Source organism: Clarias gariepinus, chromosome 19 (assembly GCF_024256425.1).
Source record: "Clarias gariepinus isolate MV-2021 ecotype Netherlands chromosome 19, CGAR_prim_01v2, whole genome shotgun sequence".
Classification (NCBI taxonomy): domain Eukaryota; kingdom Metazoa; phylum Chordata; class Actinopteri; order Siluriformes; family Clariidae; genus Clarias; species Clarias gariepinus.
Genome location: NC_071118.1, coordinates 27,870,753 through 27,897,186, shown reverse-complemented (window position 1 = coordinate 27,897,186; position 26,434 = coordinate 27,870,753). Strand labels below are relative to the sequence as shown.

The following is a 26,434-nucleotide window of genomic DNA, read 5'->3' as shown; positions in this document are numbered from 1 at the left end:
AAGTTTTTTTTTTTTTATCAAAATCAAATCATTTCTAATCTTTAATTTAAATTAAAGTAGACACATTTGACTAATTTCTTAAAAAGTTATCTTAAAAATAAAATCTAGATGTGAGTCTTCCAGGGAAGACAAGTGTCTGCCCGACCCGCAGCGTTTTGTTTTTATTTATGTATTTATTTATAAACATTTTTATTGTCAAATTATTAGAAAATGAAATAGCTCATGCGCATCTTGTATGCTTCCTAATAAAGGTTCTGTTTAAATTTCCATGCGTGGTTTAAGAGGAGCTTAATAGTGGTTGAGAAAGTGGTTGAGGCGAGAGATTGAATAATAATAAGAGCAAATAATAGGAATAAAAACCGTACGCATAGTTTTGGTTCTGATTTGCGTGAAGAAAAAAAAAATTATGACCTTTTTTGCTGTGTCACGCTAACATTGTTTGTACTAGTCTTTTTGTGCCTTCTTTTCTTTTCCTTTTCTTAGATGTATTCAGGCTGATACCTGGCAACCCTGGAAGAAAACTCAAGACATATTCAAGACAGAGACACACTAACAACACAATGAAGCAGGAGAATGGAAGTGAATGAATACTCTACCTTTTGTTTTACCTGTATGGGACACACACCTGACAAAAGGCAATCTTCACATCCAGGATTGGTGCACTGCAGTTGTATAAGAAATGTCTGTTCATAAATACCTGAAACACACACACACACACACACACACACACACAGACACACACACACACACACACACACACACAATAACGAGAATTAATTACACTGTTGTACAGAATGTCAGCTGGTACAGGAATCTTGATTCTGTGTCTAAAACAATAATAATAACAACAACAACAAACAAAACAACTGTGAATAAAATAATAACCGATTAGATCTGTAGGATATTCTGTTTTTTATTTAAGCTTTCTGATGGGTCAGGAGGTGTTGAGTAATGTTTAATAATCTGATTAAAGTGGAACTTACATATAAAAATGTGTTATCATAGGCTGCTAATTTAATTTTAAATGCAATCTTTACTAAATGTTATGGAGTAAAGAGAATAAAACAACTCTTCCTAATCACTAAGAGTGCTGTTACAGCATAATATTTAACTTTACTGCTCAGATATCTGTTAGCAGTTCACTGATAAGTACAGATAAAAAAAAATGCTAAGCCTGTTATTAATGTTGCTTTTTTTTTTTTTTTTTAAACAATTAAATAAGAAATACTGAAAACATTTTGGAGTCAATTTATGTTTTTTTTTTATGCCGTTGCTATAATGCTATTGAAATTATTTAATGCCTAATTTATGTCTTTAAAGGACTTTAATAATAGTGTTTAATAGGTATTTTGTCATCATTCAATCACAATGAAGCTAATTGCAAAATTTGAGGTCAAAATCAAAAACCTTAAAAAAAAAAGAAAAAGAAAATAATTGCTTTATTTTGTATATAATTAATATTGATCAATTGATGAATGACTTGTTTCAAGGACGTTCCACATCATTAACTTCGCTGCCGTATAAACAGAGAAGTATGTCTGATGAAGCGCTTTTTTTTTTTGCACATTTTTTGATGTAATGCAGTCAGTATAAAATTATAAAAATAAGTGGATTAAACAATTTCAGTAGAGCGCTGTTGCAGGAAAATGATAAATAAAGCTTTACTAGTCATGTATTATACTGTATGTATTATATAAGATATGTGTTAGCATTACATAACACTAATAATATTAACTTTGAATAAATTTGTAATCCCAAATTTCTTTTTTTCCCCAATTTATCTATTTCTACATTTGAAATGTAAAATAATGTAGTGTTCTTGGGGTTTTTTTTGTAATAAAATTTAGTCAGCAGTCTTCTTATGGAAAAACCTTAACACTATAATAATGTTCCAAGCATATAATTTTGTAATCAACAAAAAAATCTTTAATGTTCACAATTAATATTAATAATCTACTGATAAAAATTATTTATTTAATATTTATCTGTGCATTTCGGAAATATTAAATTAATATTGTGATAAAAGACGTCCGGTTGGTTTCATTATCGATGAGCTCCGTTTGAATTTTTGTCTAGCTCTTTTTAAAGGCAAAATGTAAAAAAAACATTTGATCCTAAAAAAATTTTGATTGATAACTAAATTGGAATGTTTTGTATTATGTAAATACTTGTTAATGTTATTGGAATTTCCAGTAAATTATAACAACAAAAATGTGCTGCTGTCTACACAAACTCACATTTGTTCTATTTTAAAATTTACAGTCAAATTTCTTGACTAGTGTTATTTTGTGGTTTAGACATTGTTTACATGAAATAAATGATATCATAAATCTCCCTCTTAAACATACAATGGTAAATCAGACAAGCCCACGGGTAACAAGGTCTCCAGATACTTTCCCACACTATGTCCCTTATGAGCGCTGGTGGAAGAGGCAAATTACACAAACACATTCACTTCACGCTACATCTATCAACTTTATATCAAAATCCTGGCAAGACTTGCGCTGGCTTTAATTCATCCTCAGAAGCTACATCAACCCTGAACCACCATGATGATGATGATGATGATGACAATGATGAAGATGCTTCCAAAAATAGCTGCATGCTAACACGGGTTGATGACTTCCTTTGCTTTCCCAGAGCGTTTCCTGTTACATGCGGCCAAGTTCTAAAGAGCTAAACACACTGCGCCTTTATAAAACACCCCACGGTTCAGCATTAAATATTAATCAGAGTTTTCCAGGCACCAGCAGAAGTTGCGTATGTGTCATCGTGCTCGGCCAAAAGCACATGCTGTACTCGTCTTCCTGAGGAGGCGTTCGTCGTGAACAGGATTACTCAGAGACGACGGAAAAGTATGAGTGACATCTGCGGATAGGAATTCAAATACCCAGGGAAATGTGTACGCTGATTTACTGACGGGGCCATGGGCGAGTGTTGTTGTTGTTGTTTGCGATGCAAGTGCTGCGTTGGTTTGCAGGTTTGGCTCAATAATTATGGAATTATGGGCTTTTTTAGTCTTAAAACTACAACATACAGGACCAGGTTAAGGCAAACAAATAAATTTACTAAATCTTATGCAAACATCACATGTGCAAATTCGTACGTCCAAAGGGCGTGTACTAAATTTTTACAAGTTCATTATTATGCATTTATAGATAAATAGTTTTTTTTATATATAATAATCTATAACTGTTGTCATTTTTGTATTAGATATTTGTTTAAATCCGTACATCTAATGATGATGTAATGTCATTTTGTTTTGTTTTATTTTGCCAAGCCTCGACACGCTTTCTGGCCGGCTCCGAACCGAGAGAGAGGGATAAACACAAGCACACTTATAATGTGTCTGAAGTTCTCTATTTATTATCAACAGAGCATATTTAAGCTTTTAGTCGGGCGCCCCATGTGTCACGTACATCTTGAACATCAAAAGAACAAAAGACATTAACATGTACGTCATATGGAGGCTTGGAGACAGACGGACGATAGGAAACGCATTAGCATTTTTCCGGTTAGACAAAAGGGCTCCAGCGTAGCCATTTACATGAATATTCATCTGGACACGGGCTATAGGAAGTGTTACCTTATAAAGAGTGAGGAGGGGGTTGTTTTATGGACAAAGTTCACAGAATTTAAAAAAACCTTTAAAAAATTTTCTCATGAATATTTTGACATAGGCTTCTCAATACACGCGTGCACACACTCATACACACACACACAATATTACTTTACTTTTTTTCCGCTTTTACCCGCCAAAGCCCAAAACCCAAGCACTAGGTTGCGGGTGAGGGATCATTAATGTCTGAAAAACATGCCAACTAAAAGGGAGCAGCCAAAAAAAAACCTCATAGTACTGTATATGATATCATACTGTGCCTAGGGTTTCGCATAGACGTTTATTTTTCTCTTGATGGTTTGGATTTTGATTGCACAGCTCTCAAACACAAGAAGCACACCGCCAAGAACAGGGATTTACACATTTGTACTTTTTGTAAATCAGCTGTAACACCCATATCAGCTGTAATACCCATAACACCAATAAATTGATTGTTATAAATATAGATTCATAATCTTGACAGCTTTAGAAACCCTTACCTAATCATTTGATTAATAAATCGTATTAATCAAATGCCATGTACAGAAGACCTAATAGAGAACTCTGGTGCACTCCTATATTTGATTAATAAATCGTGAGGGAATGCCATTTACAGAGGACCTAATAGAGAACCCTGATGCACGCCTATATTTGATTAATAAATCGTGAGTGAATGCCATATACAGAGGACCTAATAGAGAACCCTGATGCACTCCTATATTTGATTAATAAAACGTGAGTAAATGCCATTTACAGAGGACCTAATAGAGAACCCTGATGCATTCCCTTGGACATTAGCCTTGACAAATCAGGAGAAATGGTTCACACTTAAAGTTTGAAATGTAGGAGTTGTCACATATGATACATTTGACCCAAAGCATAAACTACAATGGCACACTTTGCTAAACATATGCTCAGCTTTGAAGAATCCTTATTATGCTGTATTGCTTAATATGAAATGCGGATGTGTATTATTTATTGAAGCGTAGTTCCTTCATCGAGGTACATAAAGATAAACCAGAAATAAAACCCTCATCATGTCATGCAAGTATGGAAAAGTAACCAAGGACAGGGTGGTGTGATGAAGAAAGATGAGTTGATGCTACAATAAAATAAGTTGATTTTCCCATAACAGCATGTCACGCAGTGTGTAATTCGACTTATACAAAAGCAATTACAGCGATTTTATTAATTACTAATCAACATTTCTATTCACACTAACTGTCATGCATCAAGTTTCCGTATATCAGCTTATCAAAAATATGCATCAAAAATATATCAGCTTATCATGCATCCGCTATAAAGGTTTTTATAAAAGAGCTGTTACTATAGAAACTAAAGTACATTCATAAAAACCAGCATGACTCTCAGACATGCTGTTATAAAAAATGAATCAACACCTTCTGACCAATCAGAATGGAGACCTGTACATGAACGCAGCAGTCATTCAGCCATGTGTGTGTGTGTCAGTTACATAAATAACATCAAATACGCAGTTTACAGCTAAAGTGTGTCTGAAACGCTATTTCCTTTGCTATTAGAGACTGAACGACAGCATTGGTGAGCTGTGCTCGCGTCTAACGGCTGCCGTCAAAGACACACGGGGCCATCTGGAGCGCCGTTCAGCCAGAGTGCCTCTTAAATAACCAGCATTACGACTGATACGCAGAGGGAGCTTCCGCCGGGAAGGGGTGGACAATACGACTGTGGCAATGATAATAAAATAGGCCGCGAGAAAGAAAGAGAGAGAGATGTACAGTACAGTACAGTACGGTAGTAGAAGAGATTCTGACTTCACAAAACCTTTAAATAGATTTAAATGCAGGAATGTCTGACTAAGAGTAATAATCTGGAAAAGCAATGGACATGTATGAAAAAAACATGAAATTTAATTAATGTTAAGGAAACAATTAGTTTTATATTTGTATAAAATATAATGAAATAAATACATTTAATAAATAAATAAATTAGAATTTGAAATTAGAATTTAAATGTATACTTTATAAACATGTTGTTACCAGTTTCTACATGAAACTGGCTTGCCATGGCTTGTTACTAAAAATCCAAAAAGGGAACTTCTCAAAAAGAAAACTTCTTTTTTGGGAAAAAAAAAAATCAAACGTACAACAAACAAAACATTACAACAAAAACGTTTTATAAATGACAAGACTTCCCCTCGCTTATGGTCTTACAGTAGATAACTAAAAATATTAAATGTGCGGACACTGGAGACTCCATAACTGTCTCCACCAAATCAATAATGTTTAATAATTGTATTATATACACTACCTGGCTAAAAAAATAGATACAGTGTTTTTGAGACACTGAGAATCAAGAAAAATGTTTTCTATCTATCTATCTATCTATCTATCTATCTATTCCCAGCTGTGTGCGGTTCAGGCAGAGGATCATGGGAAGGTCAGGGACGACCTGCCGGATCAGTGTACCGTGCTGACATCTGATAAACCTGACACACGGATTGTGACCATGTGCCGGTTTGAGATAAATGGAGAAATCATGGAGAGTAAAGGAAGTGCCATTTCCAAGGACTCGAACAAGGACAAAGATAAAAGGGAAGGAAGTGGATGAGAGGAGGAGTATATACACTTCTGTCTGAGTTAGCCCCCTCCCCTGCAGTGTGTGTGTGGATGAGAGTGTGTGTAGTATCCCAGAGTAGTCTCTAGAGATGTCAGGATCATCTTTGATATGGTGTGCTGAGACACATGAGAAGTTCATTTCACTGAGTGCTGATGCTCAGGTGACGTCCAGTGATCCGTCACTCAGGACCAAACAGATGGAGAATGTCCGTCACCTGGACGCGGCACGCTAGTAACCCAAGCTCACAGCTACCAGATTAGCGTCACGTCACCTTCGGCGTCTCAGACGCATACATGCGACGTTTTGAGAGTTACGTTTCCGTGAGCGCCTGCCACAGCGCTAAAACAGACGTCTTATACAGACAGCGTGCTCACTCTCCCAGGAGCAAAGCTGAGATGTGTTATTTGTTCTGTGCTGAAGTGTTGACAGACTCTATCACAGAATACACACCGCTTCCTGCTGCAGCAGGGCATTAGCTTTCATCAGGCGCCCTCGCTGTCTAATATATAATACGATTACCCAGACATGACTAGGAAAAAAAAACAGATGAGGGGGTGGGGGGGGGAGAGAACGCCAAGAGGTTTCTCAAGCAGAATTAATCTCCAGTCAGGATTTGACTTTCGGCGGATGCGGCGTTTCAGGGTTTGGATAAACTAATTCATCGCTCAGTAAGACTTCAGATGTTTTGGTTAAATAAAAAAAAAAAAACTCAGCCGCAGAAAACAAAAACAGACCAAAAAAAAAAAGGCTTCGCAATAAAAACACGCATAACTTGTTTCTCTGTAAATCCTCTGACAGAAATTGAAGTTGTAGTTTGTTGATATTTTTACATTTGATAATAATGACAATTTTAAACATACTGTATGTAACGGTACCCTCGGAATACGAATTTAATCTGTTCCCTAGATGAGTTCTTAAGGTGAAACCTTGTATTGTGAAACACATTGTCCCATAGGAAATCATGTAAATGCAGATAATCTGTTCCAGACACCCAAACATAGTACCAATATTACGAATTTCCAACACTATAATCATATTTGTGAATATAAAAACAATCAAAACATTTAGAAAAGACATGTAAATGGAGTATAATATGAAATAAATATACATTAAACCTCACTTAACCTTAACTTATGATTCCTCTTGGCAACGACTTCAATTCAATTTTATTTATATAGCGCTTTTAACAATGGTCATTGTCTCAAAGCAGCTTCACAAAAATGAAAAGAAAATTTATGGAAGTGTGTAGGTGTGAGAAAAATGTGTCTAGATAATAATGAGGTTGTCCCTGATGAGCAGGCCAAGGGTGATGGCGACTGTCCTTGCTAACGTTCTCAGTACCCATGGTGCTATGTCTTTACTAAATCTTGCACAAAATAGAAGAAAAAGCCGACAAAAACAAGGGCTCAAGGGCTTTCTCTCACCTTTTTGTGATAGCATGAATGGACAGGGTGTGTATGGTGGTTTGGTTTATTTTGCAGTTGCAGTCAGTGTTGCCAGATTGGGACCCCGATTGATTGGTTTTAAAACTGTTAAATTGATGCAGGTGAGTTAACAAAATTTGGGCTGGGTCGACTTACAAAGACATTTGTGGTTTTACCAAAACAGAGAGACATAACCCCACTTCGATGTCACTGGTTACTAGATGCTGACACTGGCCCATTGTTGTCATGGTGTTGCACTAACGTACATAGTCATAATCAAACCTGGGCCACTTGGTGATAAAAATGATGTGCAATTATTTGAATTAATGTTGAAAAAAGTCTATAAATATTTTCTTTCGCAGATTTATTAGCCAGACATGTTAGTTGCAAATAATGCATGCGAAAGCTCCTTCCTGTGCCACGTGCACCTCTTCGGTTTTAATTACAAATCTGCAACGTAAACGTTTCTTCCGTATTTGGAGAGCCAATCTTCCGTGCCTCATACGCCTCTATAAATTCTCACAACTCATCTGGGCCTTCAGACAGACGGGATATCAATCAGTTTCATCCTGCTGTAAGAGTCTGCACAGAAACCCTACTGATCTCTGCGCTGCTTATTAATCAACTCGTCCCAGAGGGAATAATTACATGAATATGTAAATGAGGGGCGCGGAAAACTAGGTGAGGTAATGTGGCATGAAACGACGGGCAAATGGGGAAATGATAATGATGTCTGTGCTAAAACCTCTTTGTTGTCGCAATGCCTTCTACCCTAAAAGCTCAATCATTGGCGAGAAAAAAGATTTTAATAAATATGTGGGAAAAAAAATGTTCAGGGAATTTCTCTCGTACTCCAGATGTAGTCGATCAGCCGAGTCATGTTTGGTGTGATTTGAATAATAATGCTATCTTGGGATATCATGCTGCATTTGAATAAAAGCTGTAACATAATTGAAATAATTGGGGGGAAAAAACTAAACAAAACATTTCATCAACTCAGACTTCAGGGATGTCTTTAGCAAATGATTTTAAATCGGCAAATCAAGATTCATTTGTCTAGCTTGTTGTCTGGAAATGATGTCTTTCCAACCTTTTTGACTTTTGAGCAGAATGCTTCTAGGTAAAGGAGGTAAAGGTGCTACTGGGAAAGTTTTCCTTTGATTGAATAAAGCTGCTTTGCTACAATTCCCATTGTTAAAGTGTTATACAAATAAAATCTGATTCGATGTTTAACTCTATTGTAACAATGTTTTTTGTCTCGTTATTTTAGCTGAAAATTTTTTTTAGGTTGCTTTCATTGATTCGTATCTTACCCGGGCGCGAATGATTGCCGCTCCGCTCTCGCGCGTTTGCCAGCTTTCACATTAAAAATACTGTTCTGTACCTGAGCACACTCGCATACACGACCTAAACCCAAAGAGACGGAGTGTAGAAGGACGTCATCATTCGCACTATTCTGAATATTATCGATGTTTTAGGGAAAAGATTTAGATTTAGAGATTTTGTTAGAGACTAAACAGCGAGCCACTTCCATGTCCAGGTACGGGTGGGGTGTTCTCGGATCCGTGACCACAAAGTCCACAATGTGAAAACACCTGTGTGTTTGTGACATAAAACACTACACTGTTACTATAGAAACGATAATGAGTAAATTGATATAAACCATATCTCATTAAACAAAGTAACAATTTATCAACACCTTCTGGCCAGTCAGGAGTCGGAATAACCGGGCGCGTACTGGAAGAACAGATTTAGCGCGACTTCTTTGTTAGCTACGTCGAACACATTGATTTTTCACTAAACCGTTCCTTTAATTTAAGGTGGTGTTCAATTATTTGTTTTCGATCATAACATTTCTTTTTTTCATCAAAGAAAACGCTTCCACTACGCCTTCGTGTGATGCCGAGAGCAGAACAAACAAGGCCGGGATGGGGGTGTGAAAGGCTGAGGGTCAGAGAGATAAAGGCGAGAGCGAGCGGGCGGACGGAGAGAGATAAGGAAGCGTAAGGACAAAAATAAATGAGCGATTTTTTCAGAATGAGAGATGGCGAACCCCCCGCGAGTGCACACGCGAGTCATCTCCCCAATCGGGCTTTCTTTAGAACGAGCGACAAAAGCTGTAACGATTTTTATTTCTTAAGTCAGAAATCGATAAAATTCAGGATTTCCAAAAAAGGGAAAATAATTTCTGCGAAATTGGTTTCACTCCAGCTACGAGACACAATCCATCCCTGTTACTGAAAGCCGGCTTGATTAATGCTGATCTCTTATAGTCAAGCAGCAGCTTCATTTCTCTCATCTTTAATCCTTTGTCTTCACAAATCGTAATAGGAAATATCCTCGAAGTCAAGGCCTTGTACATCTCACACACACCTCACACACACACACACACACACTATATCATTCAGGCCAGTGTGGAATTCAGATAAGACTGCAGAGTGTGACGAGAGACGAGCGTAAAAGGCGCACAAGTAATCACACCATGTGAAATTAAACTTATATTAAAGAAACTGCGATGTGTTATAATGATTACTTGATGATTTATTGGGTTAACAATAGTAAACATGGCTATAACATGTAATCCATTTTCATTATACACGCCACGAATGCATTATAAGATGTTACGAGTGTTCATGCAGCCTTTATAAAAAGCACTTTATGTTTATCCGATTGAAACCCTTGCTTGTGTGTGCGTCAATGAAAATCGGGGAGGCCACCACAGGGGACCTCCTGCCATCTGCCCTATTTCTCCATGTGTGTGTGTGTGTGTGTGTGTGTGTGTCTGGTTTACTGATGTCTCCCTGATCATAAACACACCAAGTTGCACACACAACAAAGTAATATACGAGACCAGGCCCGTGGCAGGTGCAGTATGGAGGGAGGATCATTAATGGAGAACAGCAGTGACAGCTTGAAGGGGTGGGAACATCCAACCCAACCCCCTGCTCCACACACACACACACACACACAAACACACAATCCTAAGGTCAGCAGGGCTGTGGTGTACAAGTCTGGGCCAAAAAAAGGACACTTATGCGCCGCCTCCGATAACATACGCCTGTTTTTGTTTATTCTCCCATTTATTAAGAAAATCATACTTTTTATCCGCTTAGAAATCCTTTTACTCTTGCAATCTCACTTACACTGCAGCAGCCATGTCCGCACCACTGACAAACTTTGTTTATACGCTCTCTGTCTGTGCTGAAGATGTCAGAAAAACACAGATCTGTGACACTGACACTGGAGACTCCTTACTACATCCATGCCTACTAGTCTTAACGTATCGTAGTGTCCACCACCATTCTCCCTGCAAACAAGCTAGCATTGCTATCCAAGCGGGAACGTTTTTGTTTGTTTGTTTTTTCCTGAATGCTTTAAACATAGAAACATTTCTGGATTTAATTTCTATAATAAAAATTAAGGTAAAGAGACGAAATATTCCTATATAGTGACATTATTGTGACACGGTCAGGTCCCGTTACAGTAGAAAACCACTGGTAAAAAAATAAATAGATAAATAAATAACGAAAGAAAGAAAGATAAAAAATCCAGGAAACCTTCCAGGAAAAATCCGCACACGGCATCCACCTCCATAAACCCTGTGCGCTTGACATTTCTGACAGCGCTCCGCTCATTATTTGGAGCTTATTATGGCTGTAGGTCAGAGTATGGGGTGGGGTGGTGGTGATGGTGGTGGGGGGGGGGGGGGTTGGGTTTGTCTGCGCATACCCCTTCTTCTCCGTCCCCTCCCCCCTCGTCCTTGCTTTCCTCACTGAGAGGTAAACATACCCAAATAGACTCGAGCCATAAAAAAGAATGTCTTTCTAATATACATATATTACCGTTTATATATACAGTATGGGACATGATTATCTGATTTTTTTTTTTCATTTAATATTATCATGAAATGTCATGTGCAACACCCTGACTTGTAAATGTCAGAGTAATATAGCAGAGCTATAAATATTAAAAATGTCTGACAAATGGCTAAACAAAATGGCTAATGGATAATCTGTCTATTATCTATCCTATAAACATTTATTCCAACTGTCTCATTATACCGTACAATGAAAAATACATAAATTTTCATGAAATCTTTTTTTTTTTTTTATAACAATAAATGATGATATTTTAAGGTTAAAAGTTAGGACATTTAAAACTTAATGTAGTAAAAAAAAAAATATATATATATCAATATACACAAGACCAAAATCATTGTCTACAATGACATTTCTAATAAACTAATAATTAAAATCAAACAATCTATATATTTTTTATTATAGCACTCAATCACTTAACAAATTATTCTGGCCTTGTATAGATTTTACATTAATATTATGTCCATTTCAGTGCAATGAATTGAGTAATGTACTTCATTATGTACCATTACCATCATTTATTTCCGTTTATATTTTATTTGAGTGTAAAATGTGCCCTCTATGGCATAAATCTTTGTTTTTAGTTATACAGTTCATTCCTGCGATCTACAAGACGCCACTTCTTACCTATTCGGATACCATTCGGCTTGGATACCATCAAGGCGGGAAGTTTTCTCAGTACACGAATGCCATGATTGGACGGAAACTCTGACCTCCCAGGAACTCCTTTAATTTGCCAAACATGTGAAAATGGCTTGGAGTGAGTGTGGTCAGGACTATACGAGGGATCTAGAATAGCTAGAAAACTAATTACATCTTGTCTAACAATATTGAAAAAAAAACTAAAAAGAATTAGGGTGTGTTAACTTTAAAAAAGGGCACAAATTCAAAACCTTATATATATATATATATATATATATATATATATATATATATACTTTTTATGATTTTATAAACACTCGACACAAAATGTAAAAATTTAGAGTATGATCAAAGTAAATTGTGTGTATGAGGTATTATTTTGTGACCTCAATTTAGAATCTGAAATTCCCCATAGTATTTTTTTTTTTCTTTTTAATGTTTTTTAGTTTTATTCAGCCATTTCCAGATTTCAGAGTCAAGATCAATTGTTTTAGTCCAAGCCGAAATCATAACAATCATGAAAACAGACAGACCAGGGTCTGAAACTTAAGACAACCAAACCTATCTTTGAGAAATTACAAAAAAAGAATAAATAAATAAATAAATAAATAAATAAATTTCCAAACTTTGTGGAAATTACTAAAAAGTGTGAGCAGAAAACAAGAAACGGATAAATATTTATGCTAATCATTTAAAAAAGTTTAGTACAAAAACATACAAAATCATCGCTTATATCTAACAATTCTAAATTAACTATAAACTATAGTTGGATATGAATATATAGATAAACAATAAAATACATTTTGCATGCACATGTTGCATGACTGTTTTTTCTCGACCTACGCTTTCTCTACGTTTTATTTCTCTCCGCTGTCGTCGATCATAGTCTACGCTCCGCACTTAACGGATCTTTTCTGCGCCCATGTTTCTTAATTAAACGTCCTGAGATGGAGGTATGAATGCAATCTACGAAGAAAAAAAATAAACAACTGAAAGCACCTTCAGAAACAGAGCACAGCTGCAGAAAACACAACAAACAGAATGCACAAGCACATTCATCAACCGATAAATCAATGGCGTCTGCTTGATAAACTGGCGCTCCACAGACCCGTGGTCGGTTCTCTCCGGCATTGGAACAGATCGATTATAACTGAACTGTTACTTAATTAATTATTTACGTTAGCCAAACTCGGGTAACATCAAACGGGTTAGGATGCTTTTTTACCATTCTGAAGGAGTGTTCTGGTATAAAGCTTGCTTTTAGCATGCTAGTTGTTATGTTAACATATTTAACAATATCAGTAGTAATGCTAGTGGTTGGAAAAATATGCTATACGTATTAACAAGATAACTTTTTACCAATCACTATTGGTAATCCTTAACTTATGACAAGTTTCCCTTTTTTTCTTAGTTTTAGAAGACATGGACTCAAAAGACGTAGATTACATCGCTAAATTGTAGCTTTTACATTTTAATAATTATGTCAGTACATATCGATACATTACGTAGCACTAGCATTCGTTTACACAAACCTGAACTAACACATTACTTAGCATACTGCATAATTCTGTTAATTCTTTTAATGATAATAAACAGAAAGAGGTTCTCTATGAAATTTAAAAGAAAAAAAGAGTAATAATTTAGGTAAGTACAGTTGTACCTTGGCATACGAACGCCTTGCTTTATGAATTCTCAACTTAAGAACTGAAATTTCGCAAGAAATGCCTCGGTATACAAAGAATTTTCCATATACTAGCGACCGGACAGAGCCGAACAGTACACTGGCTCAAGTTGAGCGTACGTCCAGGAGCGGTTAAAAAAAAAAGCACCATGGGACTTTTTTATCAGGGACGGTATCAAGAGGAAACAGAATCACTTTCAGTTGCCAAAAGGTATCATAATTTTAGTTTAGTTTAATGTCTATTTATTTTATATTATACTTCATTTACATGTCTTTTTTTAAACATTTTGATTGTTTTTATATGCAAAAATATGATAATAGTGTTTGAAGTTGGTAATAATGGTAATATTTTTGGGTGGCTGGAACGGATTATCTGCATTAACATTATTTTCTATGGGACAGTGCGCTTCACAATACGAAATTTTACCTTAAGAACAGATTAAATTTGTATGCAGAGATACCACTGTACGACACAAAAAAGCGCATGATGCGATTTCCTTTCCATCACCTCCCTCTGATTATAATCCTGAACTGTGAGCTGGATTAGGATTGTGGGTTTGAACCAGGGGTTGGTTATCAGCCTGCCCACAACTGTTTCAGCGCTTTTATTAAGCCTCTAATGGTATCACTGCACACAAATTCATCTATCCAATTGGACACACGCTAGGATTTTCAGTTCAGTTCAGTGTTTTTGTATGGAAGGATGTGATATAGACATTACAGTATGGCAAAGCAGTGGTGAAGAACAAAATCACTGAGGTGTAGGCAGGAGATCTCGACTCAGGAGGGAAGTCGTTGTGCTCTGGGAGACACCGGAGAGTGCCATTATAAATCATTACTGTAGACAGGTGTGGAAGAGCAAAGACAGAGTGTGGTGTGCGTGTATGTGTGTGTGTGTGTGTGTGTGTGGAAAGCATGTTCAGCACAAGCGTTCACTAGAGATGCACAGACTGCAATTTTCTTGCCGATTTCCAATTTTTTTGAAGTCTGACCATCTGATTCTATAACTGTATGTATCTTATCTGAAATTAAAACCAACACTTTTCTTTAATGGAAAAGGAATTGTAAGTTCATAATAAAACAAGGACTTGTAGATTACATTTTCTTTAAAAACTACCCAAGGCTACAGTGAAAATAAAATCCAACTGATAGTGAAAGCTACCAACGTGGGAAGGGCGAAAGGCTATCACATGTGATGCTAGCTGCTCACACACAGTTAGGGGGCACAGCTAAGGAGATTGATTTAAGGATGTGTTCGCAGACACCCGTGATTGGCTACTGAGTCTCTACGATTGACGCGAGAGCGGAAGTATCCTCCCCTCCTACATGAGACACGGCCAATCTGCTCGCTAAGCTCCAGGCTATAGATAACTCTACGAACTTATGATCTCCAGGTGATGGAGCCAATGCTTTTCTGTCGGGCCACTCGAGAGCCTGCGCAGAATTGAAAACATCTGTAGGCTGAATGGAAGGTCAAGCTGAAAATCACTGGCCGATCGATCGGTGTATATTTAACAAACAATATATATAACATTGTTAAAGTTACTTATGTTCGATAAATGGTTTAAGCGCCTGCTTAAGGACTAAGGCCTTGTTCACACGGGCGTTAAGTTTTTGGATAAACGAACGTGCTCTGAACATCCTAGATGTTTATGTTGCATTTTGTGGTGGCACTTGATTGACTTCTACACCGGCGTTCGTTTGTCTCTGTCTAACGTCAGCCTGCAGCCCAAATTGTAGTTTGTGTGTTAACCTGTGGGGGCAGTGTGTCGGGAACTGGATATGAAAGCCCGCTGCTACCGGGTTCACTCTCTGACTGCACAACGTCGGATTAAAGGAAGTCTTTTTTTGTGGTTTATAAAGAAATGAAAATTTCCGCGTAAGTTTTTCAACAATGAATTTTTTTATTTTGCCCTTTTCCGCACTTCCCTATGTATAGCATGTAGGATCATGGGATATATCCGGTCCTCCGAAGCGTAAAATGAACGCGCAGAAAACGAACTAGAAGCGGTTTTCTTGCGTTTGTTGGGTTTTGAACGCCAAGAAAAAGCTGCATGCAACGTTTTTTTAATGCCGTATAAACGCGCAGCCGGACAAACGCACGTCACCAAAGCCCGTGTGAACACTCTCATTGACTCCTATGTGTAGAAAACACTCGCCGCTTGATCCGCGCTCATCGGACGCTACGAACGCAAAAAAAACACTCGATTTTAACGCCCGTGTGAACAAGGCCTAAGACTGCTGAATAATTCTTGACCAGAAGTGCTCAAGACCAGGGTGTCAGGACCAGGGTGTTTTTTTTTTTTCTTTGTTTAAAAAAATCTGATGTAACATTAAAGCAAGAGACAATTAATAAATGATAAACTAAAGATTATATACGAATTAGAAGATGGCGAGCGTTTATATGAATCTAAATTTCTACATCTTTGCTTACATTATATTCATTTTGTATTTATTGCATTAATCACTGTTGTCACTGATAAAATAGCACTTGATCTAGAACGTCATTTATGTATGATTTAACAATAATTTCACTTAATGAAACCACAAGCTGCTAAATGAACTTGTGAAATTGACATAATATAAATGTTTTTGGTAATTCAACATACTTTCCTATAAAGACAAAAGTGACCACGGTTTAAAGAATAAACTGAACACGTGTGCATTTCCGACATTTACAGCTCATCGAATTAATCATTTTATTCGTAGAAATTAAGATACATCTCAGATTAATGAAATGATTAATTAATTATGTGTCTCCTAAAAAAAACTTTTTCTAAAATTTTATTAGAGGTATTTTATTCAATAAAATAATATCATATTTATATATTTTAATATTAACCTCTAAAAACATTCTATGTATCCCTTGCTCTAAACTAACCGATAGAGACACGCCTATATTTTTCTCAAACTCCGCCCTTTATGAATGAGCCTGTAGTTACATACATGATCTCTGGAATTTAAATGTGTGCTAAACTCAACTCTGAATACAGCACCTAGGGATGTTCTTTAATTATTGATATCACACCACACATGACCTATGAAACCCTCCATTGGTGTGACAGTGATATACAGATAGACAGACAGACAGACTGCTGGATGAACAAGCAGACGGATGGACAGCTGTGTAGCAGAACTGAATGGGAATGAGGATTTAAACCGTGCATTAAGATCCAAAAACTTCAAACCAAAAAAAAAAAGAAGAAGCAAACAACCTTTCTAATTTAAAACAAAAAGTTTATGGTTCATTTATTCTTTATTTCTCACAAAGCAGAAAGTGGATGAATTAAGCATCACTTATTAGTGTTTTTAGAGTACCTATAGAAGCCTACACTTAATCCAACTCGCTGCATTCGACCTCCTCCACATCCGCAGGAGAATAGGAGCAGAGAGCCGAACACACTCCTTCACACAGACAGCATCTTTTCAGCGCACAAAGCAAATGTCAATCCGGGCCGCCCACAGGCTCTCGGTTAATATCAGACTTCCTCTACGCACTGTGGCAACAACGTGGCTCGCCTCTCGCAGGGCTCAGCCAATCACGACGCGACTCTCTCTGAGAGGGGGGAAGAACCCGAGCGGCCAATGAGGAGCCTTCATCAGCTCTGCACCTGTCCTCTCAGGGGGATGCGAGTGTATGTGTGTGAGGGTGTGTGTGAGGGTGAATTTAAATGCGGGATTATCATCTACCACTTTCCCCTTCTTACAGGATAAAGGAATGGACATTTTAAATGCATTCTGTTTTAATAAATACTCATTAATATAAGGAATCTAAGTGCCATGTCAAGCTCATATCAAATATTAAACACTAATTATAACAGCGTTCTTGAACTCGGATCGATGCATTCTGTATATCAGCAGCTCTCAAAGTAGTTTTAGCTCCACAACAAATTCACAGGTTTATATAAAAGTGCTCGTCATGGTTTCTATGGTAACGTCTCATTCACAGAACCCGGTATGGCGGATGCTCCATATACAGCGTTTAGATTAAAGGAAATTTTATGAAACTCTTATGAAAGGAATCTCCAGCGCCAGTGCTTTTTAACAGGTAAAGAGCTACCAACAGGTTTTTAGACATGTGAAGTCTGTAGGTAGAGATTAGACTGTTCCTTTAATAATGTGGGGAATAAAGAAGAGAGAGAGAGAGAGAGAGATTTTTTGAGAACACTATCCCACAAGGCCCTGGCTATTTTAACTGACCCTTAATTTTCACTCTGTAGATTTAGAGTGTACTCCATTTTATACTCAGTATATGTGTGTGTGTGTGTGTGTGTGTGTGTGTGTGTGTGTGTGTATGTGTGTGTGTGCATGCGCACACTTCATCTGGAGTGAGTCATGCTCATTTCTCCCTCTCCCTCTCTCTCTCTCTCTCTGTATGTGAATGTGTGCATCTGTGGTTTACTGTATTTTCTGTTCATCACTTAAAGTGTAGAATATGTTCACATCACTGTATGGTAGTGAATCTCTCTCTCTCTCTCTCTCTCTCTCTCCATCTATCTTTATCTTTCAGCGTTTTTTGGTCCATGCTGCTGCAAAGAGGCAATAATTCTTCATTTTATCCTCTGCCCCCCCCTCCCCCCTCCCTCTCTCTCTCCCCTCTTCCCCCTCTCTATCTTTTGTCAGTACTTCACACCGGTGCTCCTGATTGCTAATACACTTCTCTGCTCACCTCTATATTAAACACACATGGGCTTCTGTATATTTTTACACAAAAGCCGAATTCTGAATAGTGGCTATGTAACTGCTAATATCATAATATTATTCCCAAATACCTAGCTATGTATTATAGTATTTGACTAACAAAAACCCTAGCCGGCTAGTTAACTGGTAATATTCTCTTTATTTTTCACCAGTTAGCTGATAAATAAACACTTATTTACAGATATCTAGTTGGGAAGATAACTGCTAATATTGCAGCATGGTTTTCAAAATGTTAGCTGTGTTATTAGCATTATTTCCAAGTAGCTATATTTCTAGTTAATTGCTCATTTTTCCTTTTTTCATTTCAATGCTAGCTAATTGCTAATAACAGTGTTATTCCAAATACATTAGCTATCTGGCAGGGTAACTGCTAAAAACATACTTATGTTCACATCACTACAGTAGCTGGCTATTTAACTGCTAATACTTAATACTTACATTTTAACTGCTAGATAACTGCTAAAAATTTATTCATTTGAAATATCTAGTTAGCTATTTAACTGGTAAAGACAAATAAATTGTCACTGTTAGTTAACTGCTCATAGCAGCATGGTTTCCAAAAAAGGTAGCTGTCTAATTAACTTCTAATAACAGCATTAATTTTAAGACAGCTGGATAGTTAACTGGTAATAATGCCATTTTTTATTATCTAGGTGGCTAGTTGATTAATAATGCAAGAATTTCAAATTGTTAGCTGGCTAGTGAACTGCTAATAATGACTTAAATAGCCAGCTGGCTTGATGGCGTTAGTGCTACTAACGCCATCTTTACATATAGTTGGCTGGCTAGTTAACTGATAATAATGTCCTTATTTTAAAAAAAAAGAAAAAAAAAGCTAGTAGTTGACTAGCTACATACATAACTGTGACTGTCACAGAGTGATACAGTAACTAGGTTAGCTTGCATGCTGCATCTCATACCACATCATCCTTATGTACCCTTTATGTTAAAGAATTTTAACAGATGTTGTTTTAATTTGAAAAAAAAAATTCAAATTACAAAACAAATGACACGAATTACAAAAAAACAACAATACGAATCAATAGTTTATACTAGCTAGACGGTTCGTAGCTAATAAGGCTGTGAACACAGTTATGCTGGCAGTTAAAAAGCTAATATGTTAAAGCTTAAAGCTAAGTTGTAGTGCTTTAGTATAAATTTAATACACTCAAGTAGAGTCTGTTTGAGTGATGGTCTGTAAACGAGTGAAATCAATTATCCCTGTGACCTCGGTCTGTCTCGCTCTCTCTCTCTCTCTCAACAACCACAGACACAACACAAACACTCCAACATAGGGAAATAGAAAGTTTGACGCAGTAAAGGTTAGACATGATCCCACTGGAACGATCTTCCCTCATTAAGTGAGTCAAAACAGCTCGTTATCATCAGAGGGACAAAAATGTTCCGAGTTGCGGTTTAGCCGTTCTTGCTAACACATCTGTGTACGGAATCTTTTCCTTGAGATTTATTAAAACCTCTGCCTGGTAAATCAATACAATTGGGGGAATTGGGGTGAACGCTTGAGCGCTTAGCAATTGTTTTTGGTGTTGTTTTACTTTGCAGTCGCCTCTCTTACAAAATAATATCAATACTACGACTGGCTGGTTGCTAGGCAACAAAGGAAAGATGTTTTCTGATAACACCGTACAGTAAGTAGCATACGTGGTATCTCAAGCTAATTTTATTTTCAGTTTGATTTGTAAAGCTTTGTAATATTTTAAGCAAAAATAATTTGCAGGGAGGTAGAATTTTATTCCTTGCAAGCTACATGAGCCTTGTCGCTGTAGAAGAAAAGATCTATTAAAAATCAAATAGGCCACGCCCACAACCAAAGTAAGAATCTATTTCTCCTTTTTGCTGTGTGAATTAAAATGAAGTACACAAACCTCCCCCTAACACACACACACACACACACACAGTAGCATGCTGATGCTGCACTCCCTTGAATCATTTTACAGATCTCTGCACAACGCTGCTTGTTCAGTTGCTCTCAATATCTGTCTCCATTCATCTTTATTTTCTCCATCCCTCCATCTCACTCATCCTAATCAGCGCAACCAGAATCACGCCATGTTGCGTGCTCACAACCACACATACACACACACACACATTGACAGAAGACATACTGACAGCAAACTAACCCCCCTTCTCTCGCTCTCTTTTTCACTCTATGTCTATCACTTTTGGTCTGTCTTTTTCGCTCTGGAGGAAACCAGAGGATCCGAGGGAAACCCACACAGACACAGGGAGGACATGTGAAACTTAACCTAGGACCCAGGAGCTGTCCGATAGCAATTTTTCTCACATTCTAGATAGTTCCACTTCACCACGTAGAGCTGCAGCAGCGCATTAATGAACCATGAGGTCTCAAACATAGAACCATTCCGATAAACGACAGTCAGTCACACAGCTTATAAATATTTTACTATTTTAACATCATTAATATTCGGACATGTAACAACATCCAGAGACATTGTAATTATTTCTTCCTACTTTAATCCATATTTGTTTAATTGCGATTTTTAATTAAAAGCCAATCTCTCTGAGTTTCTGTCTGCTCAAAGAGAGAAAGCGTAGTAAGTTACTAATAAAACACTAATAACTTCAGTTCTAACACTGATTTACGCTGAATTCTACTACACATTGATTTTTCCTCATCGAGTGTATAATGTATAATCATTTGAACCCTCCAAATGCTCATGAACAACATCTAAACTAACTATATCTTATTTTGTTAGTTAGCCAGCTAGCTAACTGGCATGCTTGACCGTTAGCGTTGTATCTATTTACCATGTTAATATGAGTGTACATAATCCAAGTGGAACCTGCGTGCTTTGACACTTGATAATCATTAAATTGTGTCTGTTCAAGTGGCGGCATTGTTGCTAGGCAACTGAGAACTACTGTATGAACATACATGTATAAGCGGATAATAACAGCTAATTAGCGCTTTAGCTAGCACTTCAGTGAAATCAGTTGCAGACAATATTACAGCTAAAAAATTATAAGCAAACTGTGAAGACCAACATTTAGCTCAGGTATGTAGTTAAATTAATAGAAAAAAAGACTTTTAAACAAGTGAAATTACACTAATGAATTAGAATAAATGGCTATGCAAAACTGATGTGATTTGCCAGTTTGAGAGAGAGATCACAGCAAATTCACGGGATATGATGATTAGAGATTAGAGTAAATGTCTCATAGCTAAAAAACCAGGAATATATACAATATATATATCAGGAAATTATTCAGGTAATTATTAGCTTTCCTGCTAAAAGACCAAGATCTTAGTCAAACCAGATCAATACACACCAGCTTAAAAAATATTCTTGCGATAGTTGTGACTGTGTTGTGAATTCATCCATTATGAACTGTATTAACTGTAAGTACAACACATTTTAAATGAAAATTTATGATATTCTTGTAATAATAGCATCTGTTGTATAAAATCACAGGCTTATATTACGCGTTTATCCACGTTAGTATTTCTATAGTAACAACTTATACAGAGACACTACACATGTTGTTCTTCTTGGCTGCTTCTGTTACGGTTTCACCACAGCGGACCATCTGATCCGCATAGAACTTGGCACAGGTTCTATGCCAGATGCCCTTTCTGATACAACCCTCTTACTAGGCTTGGGACTGGCACTAAGAATGCCCTGCACTGGCAGGAACCCTGGTCTTCCGCATGGAAGATGAGCAGCCTATCACTGTAGGCCTAAGGAAGGAGACTTTTATTTAACATTCATGGAAGGAGTCTCCAGTGTCAGTGCTTTGTAGCAGCCATTAGGTTTTCCTTTAATATGTTTCTCGGCAACATGATAAGCTGCTTTTAAAAATGAACTGTCCTATATACGTCCTACAACATCAAATGGATGACATGCATAACATGTTTGTTTTTTAATCAATAATCACTTGTTAGCATTATTGTGGTACAGTAGAAATGAAAACACTTTATCTTATTCACTGTCTAATTTTATTTAACATGCTTGCTTGTTATTTATAGTAGGCTAAAAGTCTTTATTTTGTCTCTTGGTGTAACTAACTGCAAGATTTGTGGTTTTGCTAGCATTAAATATCCCACGTTGCTGTTACTTCTAAAACACAGCACAGACTGCTTAGCACAAGTCAGGATCAATGTTCTGACAATCCATGCTACCTATCATTTTTTGCTACTTAACAGTTCTGTGCAAACCATCATGATTAGGGGTTGTTTCATTCATTTAGCTGATCATGTACTGGGAGCGTTATTTAATAAGGATATTTGTCCATCAGGATACGCTACTGCCAATTTCTCCAATAAGTATGTAATAATAAGGTATCACAACATGCTTTAGTGACTGTTACAGTACGTCTACCCCTTTAGCAATTACTATAACATTTTTGGCTAGGGTAGCATGAATTGATAGACTCTGCTATCAGTTCAAGCTACAGTAGCATTTTTTGACAAGGCAGCACAAAATGTCAGAACACCAGAAATAATAAATTATTGATTCTGAAATCACATATGCTCAAATCCTCACAAATGTACAGTAAATGGAAAAAATTCATTGCCCAGTGCCAACAAAGAAGCATTTTCTAGAAAACAAAACAAACAAGATGGCCCTTCACACACTATAACGACATGTCTAGATGTCATAGTGCTTGGGCCCCAAAAAACAGACATAAACACACAAATATCTTTCAACGAAGAGTAAAATGTCATTGTAAAACCTACAATGCTCTGCAGAACAATTTAACACATCTCACTACATCCTGGTTAAAGAATTTGTTCAGCAATCTATATGAGCTTCATGCTTACAAAAGGGAATTTAGGAATTTTTTACTGCCGACTTGCTGTTGGAAGCGAAGGTCCATTATGCGCTCAGCTGAGAAAACGAGGCCGTCCCTGGAGAGCGAGGTCAGTTTGACGAGGGAGAGTGTTTGCGGAAAAGCTCGAGCCACATGCATTAAGGAGCCCCCAGTTAGGCCTTTAAATAATTCATACTGAGACATCCTTCGCAACGACTGCCATCACACACTCGGACAATAAAGGAATGCTAACGACTGAGAGAGAGAGAGAGAAAGAGAGAGAGAGAGAAAGAGAGTTGCAGTGAGAGAGGGAGGGAGGGAGGGAGGGGGGGGGGGTTGTTTGACCAAATAAAAGTCACTGAATGGAAGTATACCATGTCAGACAGGTTTATTTAGAAATGTCTTTGATTCATCCATCCATCTATTCATCTCTGTTTACATCTGTCCTTCTTAAGACTTCTATATGCACAATTCGTTTATTTATCCTTCCATCTGCCTGACCATTTTTATTAAATTTTTAATTTTTATCCATTTCTCCACATTGATGCGCCTATTTTTATCTCTAAAAGGTCCAAGCTTTGTTGTAGCCTTGGAGTCATTTTTGTGAAAATATACACAGAAGCCTGAGAGAAATTTTACCCTGGTACAGTAGAAAGTGAGCATGGATAATAAAGTAAAAAGAAAAATCCCATTCTAAATCTAACGTTTCATAATGTCCAGCTTTTGAAATACCAAAACCCACAGGGGTATGTACAGGTCAGAGACAAGGGGTCATAATCCCAGTGCAACCTGAGGATTTAACACCGAAACTTAATACATTAGCGTTCAGAGTCCAGGCTTAACTACGGTCTTGAGCTCTAATTAGGGAGCTGCACGAGATTTGCCAAAATTAGAGGTGTGTCTTGGTTACTCACAATTGTAGATCCTTGTGCTTGCTACCAGAAGTCGTGTATATCATTAAATATCAGAGATATTTAATGATGTATATATTTATAGACAAAGCACAGTGCATTTCTTATTTATTTCACTCTTTCATCTTCTCGATCATTCTCGCAGTCCGTATTTTCTATTCCGTGATTTTTTTTCCCTGGATATTTAAAGGCAATTGCTTGTGTTTGACGGTGGTGATCTGGTTGCACGTGTAAATTCTTGTGTCTGCATCTATTTCTTAAAGGAAATCTAGATAAAAATGGGGGAAAAAATTAAGGTGGTTTTAATCAAGTGTAAATCTATCATTTAAAATATCAACTTAGTCATCTGCTAAGGATGGGAATCACCAGGGAGCATGCCATATGATATGATCACAATACCCAGGTGCTGATTCAATTTGTATTGCGTATCACAATGTAATAAATATCCCGATGCAATATTTTAAAAAATATGTTTTGTTACATGTTTAAAAAAACTTTGTAAATAATTCGCTCCTCCCACACAGGATTCGGTGTTGGCTGCCAATGTGTGAATAGTTTGGAATGCACCACCTGTTTAAAAATAAAAGATATAAAAATCAAATCTAAGAGATAAAAATAAAGCATGTATAATAAAGTGCACAACCCAATTCTGAACACGAGGAACTTTCCCCCCCCCAAAAAAAAAAATTAAGTAATTTTGAGTCGCAGATGCTTACCACAACCTGATATGACAGATCCTACCTTTAAAACACAAGGAAATGAGCTTAATCTTAATAACAGATTGTGTCGTGTGGTAAACAGCGGAGGCTCCACCATGGAATTGCATGGACAAAAGATAGTAATCAACCAAGAGAATAAAAGCATCCAGCATATCTCTCAGGAAAATGCTTTTGCTCAGAAGCCGTGTTTGGAACAAGCTTCAGCATTATCTGCATTAATCCAAACAGACAGGCCGTTAGAACATTTATGAAAAGGTCGACCACTGTCAGATTTCTTTATGGCATCCTCCAAGTGCTTTGACCTCTCGTGTAAATCTTTAGGCCAAAAGAAAACAACGGACGCAGAGAAAGAGAGAAAAAAAAAAACACACACTCATGGTGCAGGGTATACGGTACACCAGATGCAGCAGAATCACCGAGACAGATTAGTGTAATGTCATGCAATGGCATCAGGTCCTGATATAAACAACATGTTTCTATACTTCACAAGAATTTAAATCAAATGAATTTTATGAATTCTAAAATCTTAGTATTTGCATCGTGTGTGTTGGAGCGTTATGTTTTTTTTGTTGTTGTTTTTTTCAATCGCACACAGCATCTGTATATGGGTCATGACACTGACAGAGTAGTATGTTTAGGAATATAAAGTATAGCACAGTATCGTACCAGAAACATCAGAACATACAGTACGATGTACTGTTCGATACGTGCAACAACAAAAAAATTAAATAATCAAAACACACGGTTGGTTGGTTCCACAATTCTGGTTTAAAGCAATCAAAGGCACTAAGAGCAGCAGCAGCAGCAGCCATGTTTAACCTTCAATCAGCATCTATAGAGCAGAAGCAGCAGCAGCAGCATCACATCACACCACATCACCCCACCCTGCATCCCCAGCATCAGCACCAGAATCAGCCCCAGCATCAGCATCATATCCACCTACCATTCCGCGCCAGCTGATCCCAGTCCTCTCTCTCTCTCTCTCTCTCTCTCTCTTAATGTTACACACACTTTTCCTCTCCCTCTCTCTCTCTCTCCCTCTCACACACACACGCACACACACTCACTCTCTTATTCACAACATCCCGAATGCGCTACATGGATGAACACGTCGATGATGCAGGAAAAAAAAATGGACAGATTGATGAAAATCAAAGATGAAAGAACAAAAAGAGAGAGAGAGGCGGCGGAGGAAGGCGATGCTGAATCACAGAGTCCGCTGTCCTCTTGCGACCATTGTGCTGCAGGATGCTGGATGTACCATCGGAAGGGAAAGGACGGGGGGAGACGAGGAGGGAACAGGCGTTGCTGTGGCAACAGAACGGAGCCGCGCGTGACGCCAGACAGAATCAGTGTGTGGGAAGCCATGAGGGACAAAACGACCTCGAAAAGTGATGTGGACGTCGAAAAGGGTCAACTCCATTAGATGAAAGGGTTGGAGTGGAAAGCTGTGAAATAAAATTAAAAAAATAATAATAATAAAAAATG

The 26,434-nt window shown here is 37.3% G+C and overlaps 1 protein-coding gene across 7 annotated transcripts in view; it reads right to left on the bottom strand.

The window, feature by feature from the left end:
* Positions 1 to 26,184, bottom strand: part of mapk10 (mitogen-activated protein kinase 10) — a 66,434-nt gene extending 40,250 nt beyond the window's left edge. For 3 of the 7 annotated variants that reach the window (XM_053478056.1, XM_053478059.1, XM_053478058.1), the window contains exons 1-2: positions 25,890 to 26,184; positions 626 to 697 (exon numbers count right to left, since the gene is read on the bottom strand). In XM_053478056.1, the coding sequence (XP_053334031.1) occupies positions 626 to 697; positions 25,890 to 25,892 (75 nt within the window). In that variant the 5' untranslated portion in view covers positions 25,893 to 26,184. Of the gene's footprint in view, positions 1 to 596; positions 698 to 2,348; positions 2,786 to 23,326; positions 23,404 to 25,889 lie in introns of those variants that run through there. The other 4 variants (XM_053478055.1, XM_053478054.1, XM_053478060.1 and 1 more) reach the window with 3 other exon arrangements.
* Positions 26,185 to 26,434: the final 250 nt, after the last annotated feature.